Here is a 17,818-nt window from a genome sequence, read left to right on the forward strand (position 1 = left end):
GGCTAAACAGGCAGGGATGAAGTAGGCGTTGATGATCTTCTGTGGAGGCGGAGCTTGCTGCCCTTTGACATCATAGATCCCCGCTTTGTAAATCCTGTCGTTCTCTGGGTCTGGTGTCAATAATTAAAGCTTTTATTGGACTAACAAGGAAGTTTTCAGCTCTGAAACTTACAGGATATTCTTAAAGTATGATGACCTCTTATATGTCAAAAGCTCAAGGAAAATTAGATTTCTCAGTTCATCACGCCTTTAACTGTGTCAGTCCTGATGATTGGGAATCTGCTCGTGTCATTTGAAGTAGAATCTTTTGTAACATTATAAATGTCTTTACTGTGACTTGATCAATTTAATGTGTCCTTGATGAATAAAAGCATTATTACTCTCCAAAACAAAATTGACTGACCCTGAACATTATACATAAGCATAAATGATCCATTGGTCCATAAACTTCCATATTTAACCTGGAACATTTCTTAAAGAAAACCATGTGACTCTGTGATCAAAGTGAAACTGAAACTGAACACGATCAACCATTATGAGATCAAACTGCTAATCAATGAATTTATTATACTGAATAATATATTCTGTTAAATTTCAGAGTTATTTTTCTCCTTTATTTTGTTTGTTTGTTCTAGTTTTCTATTATAAACATTATATATATATATATATATATATAATATATATATATATATATATATATTATATTATATTATATTATATTATATTATATTATATTATATTATATTATATTATATTATATTATATTATATAATATTATATAATATAATATAATATAATATAATATAATATAATATAATATAATATAATATAATATAATATATATGAAGAGTTTGGTTCCAAAACACGATAAACGGCATTTTCAAAAAATTGAGTTTTCGCCAAAATCAGTATTGTATCTGGTCGGTATTGAAATGTAATTTATTAATTTTACGCAAAATGCGATATCCGTCGTGTTATTCTGTCATGTTTTCTCCCTTTCTTTCCAAAACGCGACAAACGCCAGTCTCCCTTCTCTGCAGAACGTGATATATCCGCTCTCAACCAATCACAGCGCTCCATTCCACCCACTGTAAACATTGAAGGCTTTTTTTAAAAGCCGTTTTTAATACCAATGTACTCGGCAAATGTGTTTATTTAACCGTGCGGTGGCACCAGATACTCGTTAATCGGTGATGATAAATAATTTATAACATTAACAAGATTCATTTTGGGAGTGACGGCTGAATGTATTTTTAGTAAAATGCCTGTATATAAGATAAATATTGGCAAAGTTTAAACTCTGTCATGTATATGAATCAACTTTGAAAAACATTTGAAAAATAACTTTTATATTGACGGATTAATTGCATTTTGAAAAAAGTGTCATGGATTTATTGCATTTTGGGAAAAAAAATAATACGTTTTTATAATAAACTTTTTAAAATCAAAATGTAAATTTGAATTTTTAAGTTTTTTATAACCAAAAGATGCTATTTGAAAGTTTGAAACAGAAAATAGTGGTTTTCATCTTGCCACTTTCTTGGTAAAGAAAACACCTTTTTACTCAAATTAATCAAAATGGAGTTATTGCGTTTTGGAACCAAACTCATATATATATATATATATATATATATATATATATATATATATATAAGATTAGCTATAGGCCTGTGACAGATTTCAGGACAGTCGCTGTCAGGTTCAGTGTTGTGCTGATAGCGCCACCAGGTGGAGGCTGAGAGTCAATGCCATCTTTTCCTTCATAATTTACTAAGATGTCCAAGATACAGCAGTGGCCTTAAAGAGACACTTCTGTCTTTGGAGAATGTGTGTGAGATAAATAAGCAAATTAATTCAACCAGCGTTTGTAGAGTAAGCAATTTACTGTACAGTTTATACATTATTATAATCAATAAGGCTATAATGGACATGTAAACAACTGTATTTGTAATTACTGTTCCAAACTTTATTAATATTCCAGAATTCTTCAGAACTCCGTTATTATCTTGATCACACTGTGATTATATTGTGCTGTGTGTGAGAGAGATAAGATGTATTAATTGTAGTTCTTCTGGACTATAAAGTGATTGTGCTGTTCAACACACAGGGACACGGACCAATAAACATAAAGTCTCTATAAGAAACAAAGAGAACAAAACATGTCAGATAAATCTGATAGTTATTAATTTAACAATGAAAGATAAGAGCTGTAAAATCTTAAGCACAAACTGTTCTGTAAGAGATCTTAAAGTTCTACAGCACCTCTGAAACCAGCGCCGTGTGGGAATGATGTAGATAACACACACACACACACACACACAACATTAGAGAAATCTGCTACTGTACACAAGATATATCTGCTTTCTATTCACCTTATTTTTAACATATTGAAGATAAAGTTATGACATACTAAGTCAGCCTAATTATGAGATTAAAAGTCAAAAATGTAATGCCATTTATTATGTTGTTTAAGTAAAAATGATGTTGGCTTGAGAAAGCAACACTGAAATAAAATTTCTAACTAACTTATCCTAAAACTTTCAAGCTACAACCACCAAATTTGGCTCAGACCTTCAGACTGTTCTGACTCACATTGCTGTGTCTTTTCCAACTGATCCGACCTTGGAAACTCGCGTATCGGACTTTCAAATAATCCCAAATTCCCATAGACTTTCATTGATGGGGGTCAAAACTTTTACACAATAACTTTGTTATTGTAACCTTATAAACTTTAAGGTTTTAAAACGTCCGAAAATTTCTGGTCAGGCTTTCTCAGGCCAACATCAAAGTTTGTCTTGACAACTTTTTTTTATTATCTAGTTTTGAGTTGGTATGTCATAATTTCTAGTTTTTGGTCTCATAATTATGACTTAGTATGTGCTTGTTTTTTTATGTGGCGGTAATGTGTTTCCATATTAGCGTAATGGTGGCGTATGGCCATTTGTAACTTAAATGTGCGACAGAAGTGTCATTCACTTCCAGTTATTGAAGCTGAACGAAAACATAATCATAAACATAAAAATACTGGTTTGTAGCCAAATATTTTTATGGTTTACTGCACTTTGTTATACCGATAGAGGCTTATAAATCAGAAGTCTCACATATTCACAATCATGTAAACATATGGCAAAATAAGGAAACCAAATAAAGCTTGTTTTTATCAAAAATAGATTACTTTATTGATAGTTTTACCATATATATATATTTTTTTTTTTTTGCCATGAAAATAAACTGGCAGTGCGTTAAAAAATCAAACAAAAAAACAAACAATTTGCAAAATAAGGTGGATAGTGTTGCAGCAGCACAATCACGTCATTGAAAAACAATCATTGATGATTACACATGGGTATATTATATACGTGTAAGATACAAATATAAGAGTCCAATGGCTGAGGTCTATAATGTTATTAAATGTAATTTTTAATTACTTTCTACTGTATACACTTTATACATATTTATATTGCATTCTTCCTTTTTGTGGTTTTGTAAGTATTTTTTATGTAATTTATGTTTGCATTATTAATTTTTGCATATTGTATGTTGTCTTTATCCACATAAGAATTTCATTGTGCGTTGTACTCTGCTACATAAGACACTTTGACTAAATGTTTTCCGTTAAAAGGAAGCTAGTTTGGTCACACATGGAAACTACGCTAATGTATTCACACTTATTTGCCCTTTTTCTGAAAAGACGCTCTCTTCTTTCGTTTTCTTTCCCTTTGAGAAGCATCTCCTCAAAGCTTGGAAGATGGCGACTCCAGGGATGCAAAGACAGGGAATCCCGGCTAGTATGAAGATGACGGCGCTGATCCAGTTAGGGTAGTTCACCTCTTTGAGCGTTGGGAAATTATCCTGCGTTGAGAGAGATGAGGTTAGTCTTTAAAATCTAGAGAGCTGTTGTTATGCTAGTATGTAAAGTCAACATGAAACCCATTTTTCTTCTGTAATTTGATGGAGCTACTTCAGTGTCAAACGTATGGAATCTTGTTTATGCTTTGGGGGGGAAAGTTCTGAATTTTATCTAAAAAATTTTGAGAAAAAAAGTCAGAATTGCAAGCTATAAACTCGGAATTAAAGTTAAAATAGCGAGATATAAATTCGCAATGAAAAAGTCAATTAGGAGTTTATTTCTTGCAATTGTGACTTTCTCGCAATTACGAATTTATCTCACTATTCTAACTTCTTAAGTTAAAATTTATGCAAATAAAACAGTAAATTGCGAGTTATAGTCAGAATTGCGAGATAAAGTCGCAATTGCGAGTTATAAAGTCAGAATTGTGAGATATAAAGTCAGAATTGTGAGTTATAAAGTCAGAATTGCGAGATATAAAGTCAGAATTGTGAGATATAAAGTCAGAATTGTGAGATATAAAGTCAAAATTGTGAGATATAAAGTCGCAATTGTGAGATATAAAGTCAGAATTGTGAGATATAAAGTCAGAATTGCGAGTTATAAAGTCAGAATTGCGAGATATAAAGTCAGAATTGAGAGATATAAAGTCAGAATTGCGAGTTATAAAGTCAGAATTGCGAGATATAAAGTCAGAATTGCGAGATATAAAGTCAGAATTGCGAGATATAAAGTCAGAATTGAGAGATATAAAGTCAGAATTGAGAGATATAAAGTCAGAATTGAGAGATATAAAGTCAGAATTGTGAGTTATAAAGTCAGAATTGAGAGATATAAAGTCAGAATTGAGAGATATAAAGTCAGAATTGAGAGATATAAAGTCAGAATTGAGAGATATAAAGTCAGAATTGAGAGATATGAAGTCAGAATTGTGAGATATAAAGTCAGAATTGTGAGATATAAAGTCAGAATTGAGAGATATAAAGTCAGAATTGAGAGATATAAAGTCAGAATTGAGAGATATGAAGTCAGAATTGTGAGATATGAAGTCAGAATTGTGAGATATAAAGTCAGAATTGTGAGATATAAAGTCAGAATTGTGAGATATAAAGTCAGAATTGAGAGATATAAAGTCAGAATTGAGAGATATAAAGTCAGAATTGCGAGATATAAAGTCAGAATTGTGAGATATAAAGTCAGAATTGTGAGATATAAAGTCAGAATTGAGAGATATAAAGTCAGAATTGTGAGATATAAAGTCAGAATTGAGAGATATAAAGTCAGAATTGCGAGATATAAAGTCAGAATTGTGAGATATAAAGTCAGAATTGTGAGATATAAAGTCAGAATTGTGAGATATAAAGTCAGAATTGCGAGATATAAAGTCAGAATTGTGAGATATAAAGTCAGAATTGTGAGATATAAAGTCAGAATTGAGAGATATAAAGTCAGAATTGAGAGATATAAAGTCAGAATTGCGAGATATAAAGTCAGAATTGTGAGATATAAAGTCAGAATTGTGAGATATAAAGTCAGAATTGAGAGATATAAAGTCAGAATTGTGAGATATAAAGTCAGAATTGAGAGATATGAAGTCAGAATTGTGAGATATAAAGTCAGAATTGTGAGATATAAAGTCAGAATTGAGAGATATAAAGTCAGAATTGAGAGATATAAAGTCAGAATTGCGAGATATAAAGTCAGAATTGAGAGATATAAAGTCAGAATTGTGAGATATAAAGTCAGAATTGAGAGATATGAAGTCAGAATTGTGAGATATAAAGTCAGAATTGTGAGATATAAAGTCAGAATTGAGAGATATAAAGTCAGAATTGCGAGTTATAAAGTCAGAATTGAGAGATATAAAGTCAGAATTGAGAGATATAAAGTCAGAATTGTGAGATATAAAGTCAGAATTGAGAGATATAAAGTCAGAATTGAGAGATATAAAGTCAGAATTGAGAGATATAAAGTCAGAATTGAGAGATATAAAGTCAGAATTGAGAGATATAAAGTCAGAATTGTGAGATATAAAGTCAGAATTGAGAGATATAAAGTCAGAATTGAGAGATATAAAGTCAGAATTGTGAGTTATAAAGTCAGAATTGAGAGATATAAAGTCAGAATTGTGAGTTATAAAGTCAGAATTGAGAGATATAAAGTCAGAATTGTGAGTTATAAAGTCAGAATTGTGAGATATAAAGTCAGAATTGAGAGATATAAAGTCAGAATTGAGAGATATAAAGTCAGAATTGAGAGATATAAAGTCAGAATTGTGAGTTATAAAGTCAGAATTGAGAGATATAAAGTCAGAATTGAGAGATATAAAGTCAGAATTGAGAGATATAAAGTCAGAATTGAGAGATATAAAGTCAGAATTGAGAGATATGAAGTCAGAATTGTGAGATATAAAGTCAGAATTGTGATTTATAAAGTCAGAATTGCGAGATATAAAGTCAGAATTGTGAGATATAAAGTCAGAATTGCGAGTTATAAAGTCAGAATTGCGAGATATAAAGTCAGAATTGAGAGATATAAAGTCAGAATTGAGAGATATAAAGTCAGAATTGAGAGATATAAAGTCAGAATTGCGAGATATAAAGTCAGAATTGAGAGATATAAAGTCAGAATTGTGAGATATAAAGTCAGAATTGAGAGATATAAAGTCAGAATTGAGAGATATAAAGTCAGAATTGTGAGTTATAAAGTCAGAATTGAGAGATATAAAGTCAGAATTGAGAGATATAAAGTCAGAATTGAGAGATATAAAGTCAGAATTGAGAGATATGAAGTCAGAATTGTGAGATATAAAGTCAGAATTGTGATTTATAAAGTCAGAATTGCGAGATATAAAGTCAGAATTGTGAGATATAAAGTCAGAATTGCGAGTTATAAAGTCAGAATTGCGAGATATAAAGTCAGAATTGTGAGATATAAAGTCAGAATTGTGAAATATAAAGTCAGAATTGTGAGATATAAAGTCAGAATTGAGATATAAAGTCAGAATTGAGATATAAAGTCAGAATTGTGAAATATAAAGTCAGAATTGTGAAATATAAAGTCAGAATTGTGAGATATAAAGTCAGAATTGCGAGTTATAAAGTCAGAATTGTGAGATATAAAGTCACAATTGCGTGATATAAAGTCAGAATTGCGAGATATAAAGTCAGACTTGTGAGATATAAAGTCAGAATTGCGAGATATAAAGTCAGACTTGCGAGATATAAAGTCAGAATTGCGAGATATAAAGTCAGAATTGAGAGATATAAAGTCAGAATTGCGAGTTATAAAGTCAGAATTGTGATTTATAAAGTCAGAATTGTGATTTATAAAGTCAGAATTGCGAGATATAAAGTCAGAATTGCGAGTTATAAAGTCAGAATTGCGAGATATAAAGTCAGAATTGAGATATAAAGTCAGAATTGTGAAATATAAAGTCAGAATTGAGATATAAAGTCAGAATTGCGAGATATAAAGTCAGAATTGTGAGATATAAAGTCAGAATTGCGAGTTATAAAGTCAGAATTGTGAAATATAAAGTCAGAATTGCGAGATATAAAGTCAGAATTGCGAGTTATAAAGTCAGAATTGTGAAATATAAAGTCAGAATTGCGAGTTATAAAGTCAGAATTGCGAGATATAAAGTCAGAATTGCGAGTTATAAAGTCAGAATTGCAAGTTATAAAGTCAGAATTGTGAGATATAAAGTCAGAATTGCGAGATATAAAGTCAGAATTCTGAGATATAAAGTCAGAATTGTGAGATATAAAGTCAGAATTGCGAGATATAAAGTCAGAATTGTGAGATATAAAGTCAGAATTGCGAGATATAAAGTCAGAATTGCGAGTTATAAAGTCAGAATTGCAAGTTATAAAGTCAGAATTGTGAGATATAAAGTCAGAATTGTGAGATATAAAGTCAGAATTGCGAGATATAAAGTCAGAATTGTGAGATATAAAGTCAGAATTGCGAGATATAAAGTCAGAATTGTGAATTGCAGGTTATTAAAAAGTCGCAATTACCTTTTTTATTTTTTTTATTCCATGACGGGAACAAGCTTCCATAGAAATGGAATATTCAACAAGGATATTGGTGTTATCCATTGGGAATTGATTGGATGGTAAAAGTAAAAGAAATTGTGAAAAAACGTTTTCAGTTTGTTTTTTTCTTTATAATAACGAACACTGAGGAAACGTTCATAGTAAAGACGCGGTTACGTTTACTGTTGCTCCGATAGGATTCCACGCAATCGGGAGTTTTGCATGAGGGCAGAAAAGTTTGCAATGCAGATTTCACTCATGTTCAAGTTGGTGAATTCATCGTTCCGACCTGTGGAAGCTTATTTCCACCGCGGAATAAAAACATGAAAAAAAGGTAAGTGCGAATTTTTTTTTCTCACAATTCTTTTTTTTCCCTCAATATTGCAAGTTTATATCTCACAGTTCTGACTTCTTTCTCGCAGTTCTAAAAAGAAAAGATGGAATTGTAAGAAATTTTAAAAAATCAGAATTGTGAGATAAAAGGTCACAATGAACTTTTTCATTTTTTATTCCGTTTTTTATGAAACATGCAATTGTAAGAAAAAAGTGAGAATTCTGAGATATAAACTCACAATTGTGAGTTTAAAAAAGTCAGAATTGTGAGATGCAATTACAATTGTTGTTGTTGCTGTTGTTGTTGTTTTTTTTGTGAAAACAAGCTTCCATACTGAACAACAGAAAGCTAAAAGAAATTTAACTTGGACAAAATTAAGTGTCCGTCATTAGCTTTTTGTAGGCAAATTCACGTGACCAACTTGATCAATCTCGAAACTCCTGATTCCTACTGAAATGACAGGATTTCACCCAAAAAATTTTGCCAGGCAGTTAACAGTATATTTGACCGCACCTTAAGACATTTTGATTTGATGTTGACTTCAAATCTTTCTCACAGTTTTTATGTTGTTACTTTCTTTAACATCTCTGCTATATTAGAAATAAACTGGAAATAATATGTTTGATTCTTCTAAAGACCGTGACGTACCGATTCGGGGTCCCAGACGTTGTAGGTCAGCTGTTTGCTGACTGTCGTGACGAAGTAGAAGATCAGAATGACCAGGAGGATGGCGGGACTGAGGAACCGCCACGTCACCTGCCAGAAGATGTTGGGCTTGTGTCCCACCATGAACTTAATGTCTTCGTTAAACCTGGAAGATAGAAAGAGAACAGTAGCGTTATCGTTCTTCTCAGTGCTTGAAAACATCTGACACTCCTGTTGGAGCATATTTCTCACCATTTTGTCTTTATTGTGAAGAACTTTTTAATGAACATAAATAACTTGTATGTTAAAGGTTCTTCATGGAACCATCAATGCCAACATGGAACCTTTATTTTAAACATGTTGAATAATCTGCACTGGTTAAACATGTTTTATAAGTCTAGGAACATATAGTTTTGACGTTGACTCTTACCTGTCAATCCCATAGACGTAAACGACAGCGATGATCTCGCAGAAGGCGATGACCAGCAGAGGAATCGAGCCGGCGAAGCCGTCAAACAGAGCCAGCCAGTAGTTACCAGAGGACTGGACGAATATGAGCGCCGTCACGAAGGACACTACACACGTAAGACCTGAAAACATGAGGAGGTCGAGTGATATACCTGCAGTGGTCAGTTTGTCATTGAAAGCTCTTTAGGGTTGATGTGTTTACCTGTGAACAATTCTTTAGGCCATTTTTTGGGGAGGATGTTGAGGTCTTGAAGCGGCGCGACCACACCCTCGATGTTCCCGAACATGGTGGACAATCCCAGACAGAAGAGCATGATGAAGAACAGCACTGACCAGAGTGGGGAGATGGGCATCTTGGTGATAGCCTCAGTGAACACGATGAAGGCCAGACCGGTTCCCTCAACGCCCTGCAACAAAAATAAGTAAGCCTGCTGTCTACCTGAAGAGTTATTTTTCAGATATCTTTGTTCTGAAAGTCTGAGTGATGTAGTAAAGGTTCGATCAGTATGCATCTGTGTACCTCGCTGAGGAGCGTCTGCAGGTCGCAGGTCTTGAGCTGGAGCTCCTGAATGACTGCTGGACTCGTGCTGTTGAGATGCTGCAGAACACTGTCATAGTTGCTCTCTGTGAGGTTTCCCTCCGGCAGATCAAACGCGTTCAGCAGCGCCAGGATGTTACTGCGGAGATAGTGCGGTTCTTTAACCCTCATAAGGTCAGATATAGGTCACATGATCCTTCAGAAATCATTCTAATATGATGATTTCAAGAAACATTTCTGAATATTATCAATGTTGAAAACAGTTGTGCTGCTTCAGATTTTTGTGGAAACTAGGGGTGTGACGGTACACGAACATGATGCTTCGGTACAGCAGGGGGAAAAACAAAACATAAAATTGTTGCTTTTTTCTTTTTTTTTATTAAACAGTGGTTTATTGAAGAAATTGCCTCTCTTTTTAAATAAATTCAATCATTTACATTTTCTTAAGGATTAAAAAAAATCTATGCTGTAAACTATTTACTGGGAGCCTTTCTTACACATTACTAAAATATTAGGTTAAAATTAACAACAGAGCCCAAACTATTAAATTCAATTGCTATTTATTTTTATATATATAATAATCAACATTCAAATAATAAAAAAACAACAAATAAATTGCACACTTCTAAATCTAATTGTAAAATTATTTTTTAATTATTTTTCTACTACAGTTCGTTTTTGAAATATAATCACTTGTTTTCAAGACAAATTTATTTTAAAATATATTAAATAAATATTATAAAACTAACAGGTAAAGTAAATATAATGCATATAAAGCATATGTTTAGTAAAAGAGTTACTTTCTCTAGTGAGCTAACATGCTGCGGACACTAAATGACGTGCCTGAGGTAAATGTAATGCTACGTGAGATATTATTCTGCTGTTGAAACACTGGTTGAGAGATTACACGTAAACACATCTATGCATAAATCGTCCGTTTCTTCTTCTGCACTTTTTCTTGTTGTGATGGTTAGCAAACAGTGTTGCATTACTGCACGCGCCCCCTTCTGGACTGGAGTGTGAAACGCCTGTGACTGACATGTACTGTCCACTGGAAACTGTGATGCGTTTTATTTCTCTTGATGAATAGAAAAAAGTTATAACATTGTGAAGTTGTAACATTATGAATGTCTTTACTGTAACTTTTAATCAATTTTATGCATCCTTGATGAATAAAAGTATTAATTTCTGACCCAAAACTTTGGAAAGATAGTGCATGTGATAGGGTTAGTGAAGGACGCACCTCCCGAGACATGCATCATAGTTCTCCGTGGCTCTGAAGCCGATGATGGAGTAAATGACGGTTGCGGAGTAAACTGAGGTGAGACCGTTGATGATGGAAATGGTGACAGCGTCCTGCTCACAGTTATTGCTGTTGGAATAATAATAATTTGTTCAAACTATGCACAACATAAGCTACAGTATATGATTTCTGTCCTAAAACTCAGTGAGCTGCCTCATGTAGATATTAGGCCGCTCGCTCACTGTGTGCTGTGTTTTCGATCACTTACTGCACAGAGTTGTAGCTGGAGAAGGAGATGAGGCCTCCAAACGCCAGAGAGAAGGAGAACAGCACCTGAGCTCCAGCGTCCAACCAGGTCGTTGGATTAATCAACTCATTCACCTGGAAACAGGTAAGCAGATCCATCAGATCTTCTGGAGTTTAGTAAGTTAATATACATGCACTGAGGTTGAGCTGGTGAACGTACGTCTGGAGTGAAGAGGAACTTGATTCCGCTTAAAGAGCCTTTAAGGGTCAGAGCTCTTACCAGGAAGATGGTGAGGACCAGGTAAGGTAACGTAGATGTTATGTACACAGCCTAGAGAGAGAAGAAGTACTTAGACAGGATATTTCGCTGCCATATATGTCAAGTCAACTTTATTTCTATAGCGCTTCAATACCATACAGCTCATTTCAAAGCAGCTTCACAGTAATTTACAGGACAATTTTTGTTGATTCAGTTGTCAATGCTGCAAAGTTCATCAATTATGAAACCTAATCAAATGCATCTCTACAGAAGACAATAGTCGGATAGTGTCAGTGCATTTAAATCAGTAATATTGCTGAATATTAAGTGTCTTTTGTGTCAGTTTGTCATTACCTTCCCTGTTGTTTCGATGCCTCTGATACAGCAGACGTATAACACGGTCCAAGCACAGAACAAACACATCACCAGCCACCACTGCAGCCCGCCGGATTCCTCGATCGCAGTCGAGCTGTTCAGAGTCTCTCTGTACCAGAAATAATCCACCGGAGAGCTGCGCGCGCATTCTGGCTCCAGGCCTGCAGGGGGAGACACGGCCATGCGCTCATTAGGAAAACTCTGTTTTTTTTTTTTTTTGACCAGGTTGAGGTTCACCCTTTAGAGCATCTCTATGTCAGAGACACAGACTGTAAAAAAAGATGGACGACGCAACGCCGCTTCCTTCCATTGTATTGAACTGAAGCCAAAATGGGCTGATGAATGGGCGCTGAGTCTGACACGTTACGCAATACGTCAAAAAAAAAAAAAAAAGTTTGGAGCCTGGGCATGCGCAGAAGGAATCGTCAGTTGAGCCGGAGGCGGAGTCGCGATATCAAACTTCCGCCCAGACGACTGCGTCATCATTCATGTATTTTAAATAGACTATAAAAATTATACACAATTTAAAAGTCTACCTATAAAATAATAGGCTATTCTGTTTCTAGAGCAATAATATTTTTGAAACAGCAAATTCAGTAGATAAAATCAATATAATATGCCACTAGGAACAACTGATTGCCATTTTAAATCAAGTTCAACTAACATTACAGGAGATCGATTGCTGTAATTAGAGTAAGCTATCATTAGTTTTGTCCTGCTAATTATTATTTTATACCCATAAAAATAATAAGTAACTGCCAGATAACGATCACCTGCTTTTTCCCGACATGGTTAACATTAGGTGTGTTATCTTAACTAATAACATTTATTAATTAGCTTATAACACCCACATTTGATGTTACAGAAAAAAAGTTCAGTGATCCGTCAGATCCTGTAGGTCGGTTAGTACAGTTTACTGCTGAACAACTCAATTTGTTGGTGTTAAATAACAAAGAAATCGAAAATTAACAGTTAGTTAATACATCTTCAATCTCCCCTCGAAGCTCCGACAGTCCTCAGACAACCTGTCAATCAACTTCGAATCATGACGACACGCCCCGTTTTTATAGCATCAAATTGCTAGCTAAAATCTAAATCATCACAAAAACGAACAATTGAATATATATCAGCGTGACAACAACTACCTTAAATGACCAAAACCATCTTTCAGAAAGTTTTATTTGAAGCAGAATTTATTTTTAAGTTTTCACTAAAGTCTCATTCGACTGCATTGAGAGGGCTGGGTTTATGACCTGTACTGCATCCAGCCTCCAGGGGGCGATCAAAGAGCCCGTGGCTTCACTTTTCAGAACGTATGAGACACACCCGGTCAGAGATGATCTTATTTTTGGGAGATGAGGATCTATTTCGCTTTATCTTTGGTTGTAGTAATTTTAACATTCTGGGTGATTTGATGATATATTGTGGCGATTATATAAAGTGTGAATCGATTTAAAGGGGACCTACTATGCATCTTTCACAAGATGTAATATCAGTCTCTGGTGTCTCCAGAATGTGTGTGTGAAGTTTCAGCTCAAAATCCCCCACAGATCATTTATTATAACTTGTCAAATTTGCCCCTATTTGGGTCTGAGCAAAAACACGCCGTTTTTGTGTGTCCCTTTAAATGCAAATGAGCTCCGCTTTCCAGAAGAGGGCGGAGCTTTAACAGCTCAACAACAACAAAGCTGGAGAATCTCACGCAGCCAAAATGAGGATTGTCAGTAACGGTGTTCAGCCTTACATTGTTCAAACCGGAGTCGACACTGATGGAGAGACTCAGGAAGAAGTTACAACTTTTAGACGTTTCTGAATGGTTAGTGGATAAATTGATGTAGTTGCTGTGGAGTTGATTCAACTCATCCACTAGCATGTGCCGTCATGTTCATCTTTTGTGTTGAATTGACCCTCGTTTGTGAAGCAGTCCGGCGTAAAATGACGGCATGACAACAACACTCTACTACAACATCTCTTCCTCTTCTCTAAAGCAGCCCAACATGGCCCCGCCCCCTTTGTTGTGTGTTCTTGGGGGCGGGGTTTATGTAAATTTTAGGGTTTGTGATGTTACCAACCCAGGAATAATCTTGTAGTAGTCATTAAAAAGCGATTCCTGTAAAAGACAATATCTCTCTTTGCATTGAACTTTTAATAAAGAGTGGGATAAAAAGAGTTATTAAAAGTGCAATATGCCTCAAAAACGAGAACTCATTTTCAGTTTTCGCACACTGACAGGCAGCTTTCTGTGCACGGTCAAATGCACACAAAAATCTGAGTATTCACATATACGCAGTTGGTTTATGTCTTGAGTGAAGGTAAACAGCTGGGATAATGGGATGTGTATCAGTATATTGGATCAGTGCATTGGATCTTAAAGTGACAGTAGCCTAATAACTGTTTAATTGTCTTTAATAATTGCTTGTGAACTTTTTACTTGGCATTAGTTTTTGCTGTGGTATCAAACTGATATTGAGAATAGTGAAATTCATACCTGTTCTGTTGGCATTAACTGGACAGTGACTCCACGGCAGAGGGTCTTGCAGCGAGTTGAAGAAGTACCACATGACCCAGGCCATGATGGTGTTGTAGTACATCCCCACTATGAAGGAAGCCAGCATGGAGGCGATACCTGAGGAACCACACGAAATATATCATACTGAAGATTGAAAACAAAAGAAGCAGTGCATTCTCTGTAAAGACCTGTTGAGGTATATGATCTATGGAAAGACTCATTCCTGCCGTAGACAATTCAGGAGTCACTTATTAGGCGACGATCTGCTTATCTGTTTCTGACTCACCGACTCCAGTGAGAGACGGGCTGATGGATCTCCAGACGCCGACGCTGCCCTTCCTCAGTCTCTGTCCGATGGCAAACTCCATGTGCAGGAGCGGAATTCCCTCCAGAACCAGAAGGATCAGGAACGGGATCATGAAAGCTCCTGGAATAAATGAAGAGTCACATCAATCCAGCCTGCTAATCAGATAGTTAATAGAAACAAATATTAAAGGCCCGTTCACAGTGAGTACAATAACTATATTAGCGTCCAAACTAGTGTTTGATATTGTTCTGTTTATTTTAATCTGAAATGCTCAAGCTTGTTAAAGTCTGGTGGATTCTGATTGGCTGTTTTTGTCGTTCATCAGCTGTAAAAAATCATTCTTGATGTGGACTATTCCTTTAAATTTAGTAGGAATTTTAAAACTATATATGTTATCGTTATAGTTAACGTTTCTGGTTTGAATAGACCTTTTACTGGGTGCGATCTTTATGGTGCAGGTCAAATTAATCCTAATTGGATTCAATATATATCAAAAACAAGTAAAAACAGTAAATCTTCAACATCTCACACATTACAAATAAAAATAAACACAAGAACATATCATTTTTTAATACTGAACTGTACTAGTTTTTCAAACTTTTGTCACAAACTGTGAATTTATAAACCCTCAAATTTAAGATTGTAAGATTAATTGTGAAGGTGGTTTTAGTTTTTTCCTGAAATAAGTGATTTTTGTTGGATCCTCTCAGGTTATTGATTGACTATAGGAATATTTAATCACTATACATTAACCCTATTACTCATTGACACTAATTACTCTTATGGCCGGTTGCATGAACTGCTTAAACTATCTTGCAAGTATTTTCTTTAAGACTGAAAGTTTCTTAAGTAATTTACATAAAGTTGTAGATTTTTCTTATTTGAGACTGAAAAAGTATCCAATAGCTAATTGTTAAATGGTCAGATAAATTCTTAAGGCAGTAGATTTTTATAGAAGTGACCCCTGAATTTCATTTCTCGCTTGTTTTTCCCCTTTTTCACTCTTTTTGAATCTCTGTAAATGTTTGTAGATTTCCAGATTTAATCTTTTAACCTCACCTCCTTTTTCCGAACTTAAATGGATGTAGTTCACGAGTGCTTTAGAGTACAGAGCTAAAGCTGGTCTCTTTTTCAAGAAGACACTCAGCAGATTATTAATATTGAAGGCTGAAATCAAAAAATGGAAGTTTAAAAAAAGTTATAGAAGTTTAATGTAAAGCAAATGTACTGAACTAAACATTTTTATTTATTCAAAATATATGTTTTACAAAATAACTGAAATCTAAAATTCATAGAAAATCAAAGCCAAATGTCTAACCAAGTTGTGTACCAAATTTGAAGTTAATATCACAAAACAATTAGTTGTAAAGCAAATTGTTTACTGTAAGGCAAATGTACAGAACTAAAAAAATGTTTTTATTTTATCCAAAATACATTTTTACAAAATAATTTGGACTCTAAAATTGCTAGAAAATCAAAGCCAAATGTCTAACCAAGTTGTGCACCAAATTTAAAGCCAATATTACAAAAATTGAGCTGTAAAGTACTTTTTTATATTTTATCCAAAATAATTTTGTACAAAATAATTTGGACTCTAAAATTGCTGCTAAACCAAAGCCATATGTATAACCAGGTTATGTGCCAAATTTGAAGTTAATATTACAAAAATTGAGCTGTAAAGCGCTTTTTTAATTATTTTATCCAAAATAAATTTTTACAAAATAATTTGGACTCTAAAATTGCTAGAAATTCAAAGCCATGTGTATAACTAAGTTTTGCACCAAATATAAAAATTGAGTTGTAAAGCACTTTTTTATATTTTATCCAAAATATTTTTTTACAAAATAATTTGGACTCTAAAATTGCTGCTAAACCAAAGCCATATGTATAACCAGGTTATGTGCCAAATTTAAAGTTAATATCGCAAAAATTTAGCTGTAAAGCAAATTGTTTGCTGTGAGGCAAATGTACAGAACTAAAAAAAATATTTTATTTTATGCAAAATATATTTTTACAAAATAATTTGGACTCTAAAATTGCTAGAAATTCAAAGCCATATGTATAACTAAGTTGTGCACCAAATTTGAAGTCAAAAATTGAGCTGTAAAGCACTTTTTTTTTATTATTTTATCCAAAATAAATTTTTACAAAATAATTTGGACTCTAAAATTGCTAGAAATTCAAAGCCATATGTATAACTAAGTTGTGCACCAAATTTGAAGTCAAAAATTGAGCTGTAAAGCACTTTTTTTTTTTTTATTTTATCCAAAATAAATTTTTACAAAATAATTTGGACTCTAAAATTGCTGCTAAACCAAAGCCATATGTATAACCAGGTTGTGTGCCAAATTTGAAGTTAATTTCACAAAGAATTAGTTTTAAAGTACCATGTATATGGTAGCACAATTTCAATACAGTTTTCACAGGATGAATCTTGAGTTATAATTATATGTGAAAGGGAAAAAAGGCAATAAAAAGCAGTTAACAGGCTATTTTTTCAGTAGGTTTAAGAAGTCTATTTTGATACCAGACAATGTTCTATGTTTACAGGTCAGAAGAACCAGGCTGAATGATAAATTTCGAAGGGCCAACCTCCTCCGTGGCTCTGGCAGAGGTAGGGGAACCTCCAGACGTTGCCCAGCCCCACACAGAAGCCCACACAGGTCAGCATGTACTGGGTTTTGTTGTCCCATTGCGGCCGCTCTCCAGCCTCCTCCACCTCCAGCTTCTCCAGCTCGGCGTGAGAGGGGATCCGCTCATCCAGACCCGGGTTGGGGAGCTTCAGCTTCAGCTTCATTCCTGCTGTGATAATGGAAGGTGCGTCCTCAGGGAAGTGACTGAGTGTCTCTCTGTGTGTGATGATAAAGAGGATCTGACTGGTGGCTCACTAATGGTGACCTTTAATACTCGCTCCTTTATTCCGGGACATTTTAAGTGTTTTGTCAGCAAGATAAAGGCCGGATGAAAGCTAAACTTCTCTCATTGGTGGTTAATGTGTAATGTT

The 17,818-nt window shown here is 34.3% G+C and overlaps 1 protein-coding gene across 1 annotated transcript; it reads right to left on the bottom strand.

Annotated features, from left to right (window-relative positions):
* Positions 1–1,716: 1,716 nt before the first annotated feature.
* Positions 1,717–17,729, bottom strand: slc6a19a.1 (solute carrier family 6 member 19a, tandem duplicate 1). Its single transcript, XM_067411338.1, has 12 exons — positions 17,407–17,729; positions 14,794–14,934; positions 14,487–14,624; positions 11,978–12,159; positions 11,585–11,695; positions 11,387–11,499; positions 11,119–11,247; positions 9,858–10,014; positions 9,540–9,744; positions 9,300–9,459; positions 8,873–9,035; positions 1,717–3,852 (listed from the first exon to the last, which is right to left on the bottom strand). Exons 1-12 carry the CDS (start codon positions 17,609–17,611, stop codon positions 3,649–3,651), a joined length of 1,908 nt encoding a protein of 635 aa, XP_067267439.1. The 5' UTR covers positions 17,612–17,729; the 3' UTR covers positions 1,717–3,648.
* Between the last annotated feature and the right edge of the window lie 89 nt (positions 17,730–17,818).

Source organism: Chanodichthys erythropterus, chromosome 15 (genome assembly GCF_024489055.1).
Source record: "Chanodichthys erythropterus isolate Z2021 chromosome 15, ASM2448905v1, whole genome shotgun sequence".
Classification (NCBI taxonomy): Eukaryota; Metazoa; Chordata; class Actinopteri; order Cypriniformes; family Xenocyprididae; genus Chanodichthys; species Chanodichthys erythropterus.

Bases quoted from the DNA above. Each gene is read 5' to 3' on its own strand.
- slc6a19a.1 (XM_067411338.1), bottom strand. From the start codon at position 17,611: ATGAAGCTGAAGCTGAAGCTCCCCAACCCGGGTCTGGATGAGCGGATC. The intron at 11,248-11,386 runs GTAAGTGATCGA...TTATTCCAACAG, and splicing joins TCCAGCTACAACTCTGTGCA to CAATAACTGTGAGCAGGACG. The intron at 3,853-8,872 runs GTACGTCACGGT...CTCTCAACGCAG, and splicing joins ACGTCTGGGACCCCGAATCG to GATAATTTCCCAACGCTCAA.